The following is an 8,576-nucleotide window of genomic DNA, read 5'->3' as shown; positions in this document are numbered from 1 at the left end:
CCTCAATCATGTCAATGCTATCACAATTTTGTGCAACTCCGCGGGAGTCTGTAAGAATCTCTATATCCTTGCTGTTTTTAATCATTGCTTGGAGTCATGATCTTCAAGTACCCCAAGATCCTTGCTGTCTGTATTCATTGCCTGAAATAATAATCTTCAGGATTCTCTAGATCCTTGTCTGTAATAATTGCTTGGAGTCATCATCTTAGATTATCCCTAGATCAATGCTGTTTGTTATCATTGTTTGGAGTCATGATCTTAGGTAATCCCTAGATCCATATTGTTTGTAATCATTGCTTGGAGTCCTGATCCTCAAGAATCCTTAGATCCATGGTGTTTGTAATCATTGCTTGGAGTCATGATCTTCAAGATTCCCTAGATCCATGTTGTTTGAATCATTGTTTGGAGTCATGATCTTCAATAATCCCTAGATCCATGGTGTTTGTAATCATTGCTTGGAGTCATGATCTTCAATAATCCCTAGATCCATGTTGTTTGAATCATTGCTTGGGGTCATGATCTTCAATAATCCCTTGATCCATGTTGTTTGAATCATTGCTTGGAGTCATGATCTTCAATAATCCCTAGATCCATGTTGTTTGAATCATTGCTTGGAGTCATGATCTTCAATAATCCCTAGATCCTTGTTGTCGGTAATCATTGCTTGGATTCATGATCTTCAAGATTCCCTAGATCTATGTTGTCTCAGTTTCAGTTTGGTTTATTTTCATATCTCACATAATATTAAATACAAATAAAGTTTAACGTCCAACCAAACACAAGAAATCAATAATAAGATGATACCATACATCAGCATAAATAAGACTATAATTCCATGAATGTTATGATTCATCTAGTAAACTTGAAATATCAATCAGTTATGAATCTTTCACTGGAATTTTGTGAAAGTTGTAGAAACTCGCTCTGTGGAACCAAGTGGCGTTACGGTCTACTGATCTGAAAGCAGTTTCATTTCGAAAGACGTGCTGATGTTTCATTCGCCTGATGAAGCCAACAGCGGTTGGCAGCGACTACAGAGAATTGTGAGTTTGTACTTTTACAATTTTCAAAAAATTCCAGTGAAAGATTCAAAACTGAGAATAAGACAATGGTTATAACATTTGAATGTTTCATATTGGGGACAGATTTATCAATAAGCTGAGGATATGTAGGGTAAACTATTAAAAACAATGCTTGTAATTTAAATTTCCCAATTCAATTTGTTTTGATATCAACATCTTAACAAAAAGAGGAAGAGTGAGAAAAAATATCTAAAAAGAAAGAGAGAAACAGGAAAAACAAAAGAGATAACGGTGACTGACAATAGTAAAGAGGAACATCAGGTTGCCGAGGGGTTGTCATTCAGATATGTGTTTAAAATAAAAATGTACAATTTACAATCATATTATATAGAACTGGAATGTTTAATGTCGGTTTGTAGATCACTCCTATATAATGGACTGTGACAATAATCATTTTAAAAAGCAGTACGAGTACGTGGAAGATGATAATGATTACTTTGACGAGTATGATAACTATGAATCTCCTCATTACTTCTAGATAGGAAAGACACAGTGGTGGGTAATTCTTTTCTTGAGAGTTGAAACATGAATATTTCAAGGCTAAATGTCTGTAATCATGTCTGGGAGTCATGATCTTCAAGAATCCCTGTAGATCCTTGTTGTCTGAAATCTCGGGGTAATGATCTTCAAGATTCCCTAGATCCTTGTTGTCGGTAATCTCGGGGTAATGATCTTCAAGATTCCCTAGATCCTTGCTGTCTGTAATCATTGCTTGGATTCACGATTTTCGATCCACAAGACTTCACATAGGCCATTCTGGTAGAATGGCGTAATCATCTTGGCGTTTCTCCAGAAGTTTGAATCTTCTAGCTTGAAGTCTCTTCTTTACACCCTTTCCCTTCATCACCTCGGGCACTGCACTGCAGCTCCAGATGGTGGACGATTCTTAGCAAAACAACAACATAAAGCACGATCAAACTCTCTTTTATGATTTTGTTTTGATTATTGATGTAGTATATTACACACATTATGGCCCGTATTCTGAAATCAGGTTTACCTAAACCACGGTCAAACTCTGTGCTAAAATTATGAGAAACTATTTCGTTTCCTAGTAAGGAAATATACTTCAGTTATCTTTCACAGACAATTACATGTATGAACTTGAGTGTCAAATGAGTTAATACAGTGGATTTTTAGTGGTAGGGACTTGTGCCCTGATTGGTTATCCATAGTTAAACCACATTTTTAGATCACAATTTAAGCCCAAGTTCAGAATACGGGCCATTGTGTATTCGGATTTATTCGTTCCTATTTTTTTAACTTCTACATATTGAGTGTTTGTTGTGTTTTAGCTCTTTTAATGTTTAGGGGGGAAGATTCATTTCAATTATATTCATTTTACAATTGCATCAAATGACAATACATACAATTACAATAATAACATATTCATAGGATCAACTAACCTGATCTAACCTAATCTAACCTGATGTGCTTGCATCGGAGAAGTGATGGAGCTGAACAACTGATAATGGACCAAATTCATGGGGGTGATGACATCTAGGTATCTGGAGTTTCTCTAATTTCGGAAGCTCTACAATCCAGCTATCCCACGCTGGCTGCAAAGTCTCAGGGATTGGGTCATCCCATCCGATTCCACTGCGGCACATCTCTTGTAATATCCGTTTCCCTTTCAGTACCACGGGAGCCACAAAACCAAGTGGGTCATACAAGGATGCCACAGTCGACAGAATACCTCGTCTCGTACTTGGTTTTTTTTTGTTTTAAATCATATTTATTTCTCCCTCATATCACATGTAAAAAAATATATATATATATATATAACATGACATTAAAACTTAATTGTTTCAAGTTAACACATTAACATTTTAACATGGTGAGAAAAGGAATATATATGAATTTCAAATGTAAACTTAAAATTAATCTGCTCAAATTTTTTTAACAACTTATAATCACGAAGGGATAAATACAGAACAGAATCCGGGTACAACAGCAAAAATCTAAATTACGGAAATAAACTTATAATCTGTATATAAAACTCAAAATTCTCCATACTCTTCAATCAAACTGATTAATGAGGAAGTTATATTAATAAAAAAACATACACACAACTTAAAACCAGACCCTTAGCTACACTTAACCCCCCTACCCCCATAAACTACAAATAAAGAATAATAATAATGGTAATAAAAAAAAAAAAAAAAAAAAAAACCTAAGTGGTGGAAGACTGTGAGGCTGATTCGTCAAAGTGCTCCCATTTTCTTAAATGAAATGCCAAGGTTCCCCTTTCCGTTGCAAGCCGTTTCTCTTCTTTTCTATTTTCAATTAATTTATCTCTAATTTCCTTTACATTTGGAGGTAACCCCTTTTCCCTACCATGGAAGATCATGAATTTTATCAAAATCATAATGTGGTTTAATAATTGTTCTGTTTTTACATTAGTCCCATTTATTCCAATATGAATTTGTTTCCAAGATATTCTCCTAAGAAACGGTAAGTTTAATTTATCAGCACATTTCTCCCACAGTCTTTTAATTATATTACATTCAAAAAATACATGTTGGTATGTTTCTTCTGAAGTATTACAATATGAACACAACCCATTTATCCGAAGTTTGAATCTGTGTAGATGATGGTTCGTATAGACTATTCTATACAATAATTTAAACTGAAACTCTCTCAATTTGCAAACTAATGTGCACAACCTTGGTCGAACAAAAATCTTTTCCACTTCCTTAACTGTTATATTATAAACTTCCATTAAGTTATAAAAAGCAGAGCTAATTTCTACATTATTGCTAATTTGACTTCTATAAACCATTTTTGCATTTATTTCTTCAAATTTATAAACTTTCTTTGTAAATACTATTTCTAGGCTGAGGCCACAGTGGCCTCCTTAAGCGATATTTTGAAGCAAAGGTGATCGTTACCAACGTTCCACCAGATTCCGAGAGCCCGCTCAAAGGAATCCTCGAAACTGAGGTCTTGACCCGAAATCCCACTCGCACGTTCCGAGTCCGGAATGCTCTCAATGACTTTCTTGCTGTTGGATACGAATTTGTGTAGCCGAATGCCACCCTTCTTGCAAAGACTAACGGCTTCTCTTGCCAGACGGATAGCATCCTCCGTTTCTGGCACACTTGTTATGCCGTCGTCCACGTAGAAGTTTCTGCTTATGAAACAAGCAGCTAAGGGGAACTCAACCTTGTGAGCATTGGCAAGGTACTTCAGACCATAATTCGCACAGCCTGGTGAGGATGCAGCACCAAAAAGATGTACCGTCATCCGAAAGTCGACTGGCTTGTTCTGGGTCTCGCCTCCCTCCCACCATAAGAAGCGGAGGAAGTCTTTATGGCCTTCCGTGACACGAAACTGAAAGAATATTTTTCAATGTCGCACATCAATGCCACCTCATGGAGTCGAAACCGGAGTAACACACCTGTCAGTGAATTTGTCAGGTCAGGACCTTTCAGTAGATGATCATTGAGGCAAGTGCCACCGGACCTTGCTGCGCAGTCAAAGACTACTCTCAGTTTTCTCTTTTGAGGATGAAAGACGCCATGATGAGGGATGTAATTTGTGCTCCCTTCTTGGCCAGCATCATGAGCACGTTCAGCATAGCCTCGTTCGATTATTTCGGACATGAAGGCCTTATACTGAACCTTGTATTCATCATCGCGTTCCATCTTCTTAGAAAGATGGCGTAACCTTACTTCTGCAAGACGCCTGTTGTTTGGCATCTCTGGCCTTTTCTTGAAGGGCAGCGGCATTTCTAGGTGACCGTCCTCATTCCGGGAGATACCTTCTCCTGCGAGACGGACGGGTCACTATTTGATTCCTGCTTGAAATCAGGTTCCAATGCACTTAAAACATCCTTGGGAGTTATTCCAGGACACTCTCGAGTTGCAACTCTTCCGCAGTGACTTGTGTCACCTTCTGGATTTGATACACCAATAATGCTCCAACCCAAATCGGTTTGAATGGCGTAAGGCTCTGTGTCATTGCCAGTGACAACATTTCTTGGTACTAAAGCTCGAGGGCAGTTGTACCCTATTAATAGCCCAACTTCACAACCTTGTAGAGCCGACATTTCTCGAGCTACTTCTTGGAGATGCGGCCACTTGTCGGCCGTATCCCTCGTAGGAATGTGGTCTCTGTCTGCAGGAATAAACCTGCGGGTGTAACTTTTACCAATGTTGAGCTTCGTGGGAGATGTCATACCTCTTACTACAAGGTTGGATAGAGAGTCACAATGAATCGTAGATGAAGACGTCATTGTGGACAGCTGTAACTTCACAGGTTGTCTCTGAACTCTTAAAGCCTCAGCCAAGTCTTCAAGGATAAATGAGGCATCGCTTTGTGTATCTAACAGAGCATATGTGAGTATTTCATGAGAAGGACATTGTTCTGAAGACACCCACACTGGAACAATCATAGATGTGTTGATTGATTTTCCAAAGTGTAATTTATGTGAGGTGGTGGATACATGATCCATTCCATCTTGGCCTCCTTGGACAGAGGACTGACTTGTGGCCTCTGTACCAACTCGATATTCATGGAGTAGAGATGGATGGCGCTTGCTGCACACATCACATGTGAGCCTCTTCTTGCACTCTTTGCTCATGTGCCCTTTACGCAGGCATCCAAAGCACAGTCCACCTTTCTTAATAAACTCTTTCCGCTCAGACAGCGTTTTATCTTTGAACTTCTGGCATTTCTCTAACTGGTGGTCTGCAGAGGAACACATGGCACAAGTCTTTGAATCCTTAGACTTTGTGCCACCCTTTTGCCTCTGACTGTTTGTACTATTAGAAGGCTTTTCTTCACCTTTGGTAGCCAGGGCCGAGCCCCTCTTCAGGCCATCACGTTAAACTTTGGCCTTGGAGGCCTTTGCGCCTGAATCTGCAAAGGATTCTTGTCCCTTGACAGCTCCTAAAGAGGAGATGGGATTATTTGCGATCTTTGCCTCTTGAGCAACAAACTTTGAAAACTTAGATAATGAAGGATAAAATCCATTTTTAAGGTCTACAGAGACAATTCTGTTCCAACTGGTTATTAACCAACCAGGCAGTTTCCCTAGGAGTTTTTGATTTTCATTGCAGTCGTTTAAGACTGCAAGTCCATCAACATAAGGCATTGCATCATTGCAAGCCTTTAGGCAATCTGCAAACTTCTGCAAACCCTCCGGATCCCTGGCAGAAATTTTAGGCCACTTGTTGAGCTTGTCTCTGAATGCCTGCTGCACCCTAAATGGATGACCGTATCTTTCCCTAAGACTTTTCCATGCACCTTCGTAAGCAGATTCTGTTGATCCGTAAAAGAAACCAGCAATAGCCTCTCTTGCTGGTCCTGTCACATACTGCCTGAGGTAATATAATTTCTCGGCTGCAGAAATTCTATCGCCTATTAAGGTGGTGAAACTCCTCTCGAACTCTACGAATTCAAGAGGGTTTCCGCTGAAAGTGGAGGGAACCGGAACCGGAAGCCTAGTCCGGTACATGCTATCTGCAAGTGTCTGTGCAAACCCTTGCATATCTAATGTTGACTGAAGAGGCTTCTGCTTGCTGGCGATAGATGAAGTTCTGGAGAATTCTGACGGATTATCTACGCCATCATCGGAAGGAGGTCGTGAGGAAGCCTTGTCATGATAAGGCACCATTCGACGACTGGCAAGACTACCAGTGTCAGGGATTGGTGTTTCTTCAGGAAGCTGACTTGATTCAGCTCCTGGGACCTCACTTAAAGATGAGCTGAAGACCGACTGTGCATACTCTTGTTTCAAGAGTTCTCTTGCTATTTGCTTACGGTCTTCAGCATCAAAAGGTCATACCAATGACCCCAACACCTCTTCAAGGGCATTTATACCATCCCTTATCATGGCATTCGCCCTGTCCATCCTAGTCGCCACTTCTCTAATGGGAGCCTTGTTCTTCCTCAAAACTTCGAAAATATCTACCAACTCCTTTTCTCCTTCTTCGAGACTTTCTATTTGTTGCCTGATCAATTCCTCCTCGTTCCCTGTTTTGACTACTTCCCGTGCTTCTTTCACTTGTTTTTAGAGTGCCATATGCTTTGAAAAACTTTCGCTCTATCTTAACTTCTTCACTGGCTTGCAAAGCTGCCATTTTTTCAGTGGGCTGTCTTTCCCTTGATGATTTTCGCGCTTGCGCATCTGTCATGATTGCCTTAACTTGATGAAGTAAATGTGGCAAAGATTTGTCAAAGGTAACAGCCTTTACTTGCGCACCAAAATAATGCACTTTGTAACTAACCAACAATTTATAGTTAAACAACTTCTAGCTGAATTACAATGCGATTTACACACAATATCTAACGCGACGCACGCACAAGGTTTTCCTTACCAGTGAATCTACTAATGAAAGAAGCACAATTATAGAAACAGAGATCTAATTAGACATTGAAATGTCCTAATAACATGACTTCAGTAATGATGCCTAGAATTCTTAAAAGGCATTATGATACATTTATGAATTTATACACAAATATTTACACATATATGTGAACATAAATATTTCAAAACATATTCAATATCTTTCATGATATAATACTCGAGTCTTCACAATTATATAATTAGTAGATTTACAAAAGAAATTCATTTGCCGGTATCACCTTGCCATGAATCTTGAAGATCAAGTCTATATATATTTCACTCTGATTTAATTCATCGTTGGTTCTAGGAATGAATACTTGCTCATTGTGATCTTACTTGAACTGATGTTGCTTGAGTAGATGAAGTACAGTTGAACATCCTTGAAGTCGGCTAAAAGGAGGCGCAAAGCACTTGGCAATAAGAGTTCCAAACTAACAGTTCCGTGAATTGAATATCGCTCTGATGTATCCATGAAAGCTAATAATTGTCCATGAATTAACAGCAATCCACTTGACGATGAGAATTGAAATTAATAGTTTCCACTGCAATCTACAATAACCTGTTAAAAAGGTTGATCTGATGTCTTGTAGAGGATCCATTGAGTGGCATCAGGCTTGTTGAAATTCCCATGCAGACTGGAACCATGTTGAAGTCAACTCTCCATAGTACGTGAAGTTTATCGCCTATGGCTCTATAATATTCTTACTGTTCCTGCCCCGATGATCGACAATACAAATAACGGCGATAAATGACACGTTCTCAAGTACTGGTTAAGCTAAAGACTTTTTATTCTGTAAAAGCTTCTTCTCAATCCGTAAATCCATCTCTATGCTTTAGCCAATGCCGTAAGAACACTGTGCCAGTTGGCATCAAAGGCAGACAAATCTCTGAGTTTCAATGAATTCTGCAGAACTGTTTCCTATCCACATGATCATTTGCTCCATCAAAGCAACATTAAAGGAAACATAGTTTTAACCAATATAGTTGTAAGTTCTATAAGTTGATATTCAGTACTGCAATAGCACTGCTCTCCTGTATTGACACGCAAGCATGCTGCTTGGCATCTTATCTGCAGTAACAATACTTAGATTATACCACCCTTCATCCCATTCCCTGTCACTATATACCTTGGAGGACTTCCTCCA

At 39.1% G+C, this 8,576-nt stretch overlaps 1 protein-coding gene across 1 annotated transcript; it reads right to left on the bottom strand.

Annotated features, from left to right (window-relative positions):
- Positions 1-3,911: 3,911 nt before the first annotated feature.
- Positions 3,912-4,325, bottom strand: LOC121415488. Its single transcript, XM_041608688.1, has one exon. The coding sequence runs from the start codon at positions 4,323-4,325 to the stop codon at positions 3,912-3,914; it is 414 nt and encodes a 137-aa protein (XP_041464622.1).
- Between the last annotated feature and the right edge of the window lie 4,251 nt (positions 4,326-8,576).

The sequence above is a fragment of the Lytechinus variegatus genome, chromosome 5 (assembly GCF_018143015.1).
Source record: "Lytechinus variegatus isolate NC3 chromosome 5, Lvar_3.0, whole genome shotgun sequence".
In the NCBI taxonomy this organism is placed as follows: Eukaryota; Metazoa; Echinodermata; class Echinoidea; order Temnopleuroida; family Toxopneustidae; genus Lytechinus; species Lytechinus variegatus.
This window is presented reverse-complemented; position numbering and strand designations above follow the sequence as displayed.

Bases quoted from the DNA above. Each gene is read 5' to 3' on its own strand.
- LOC121415488 (XM_041608688.1), bottom strand. From the start codon at position 4,325: ATGACGGTACATCTTTTTGGTGCTGCATCCTCACCAGGCTGTGCGAAT.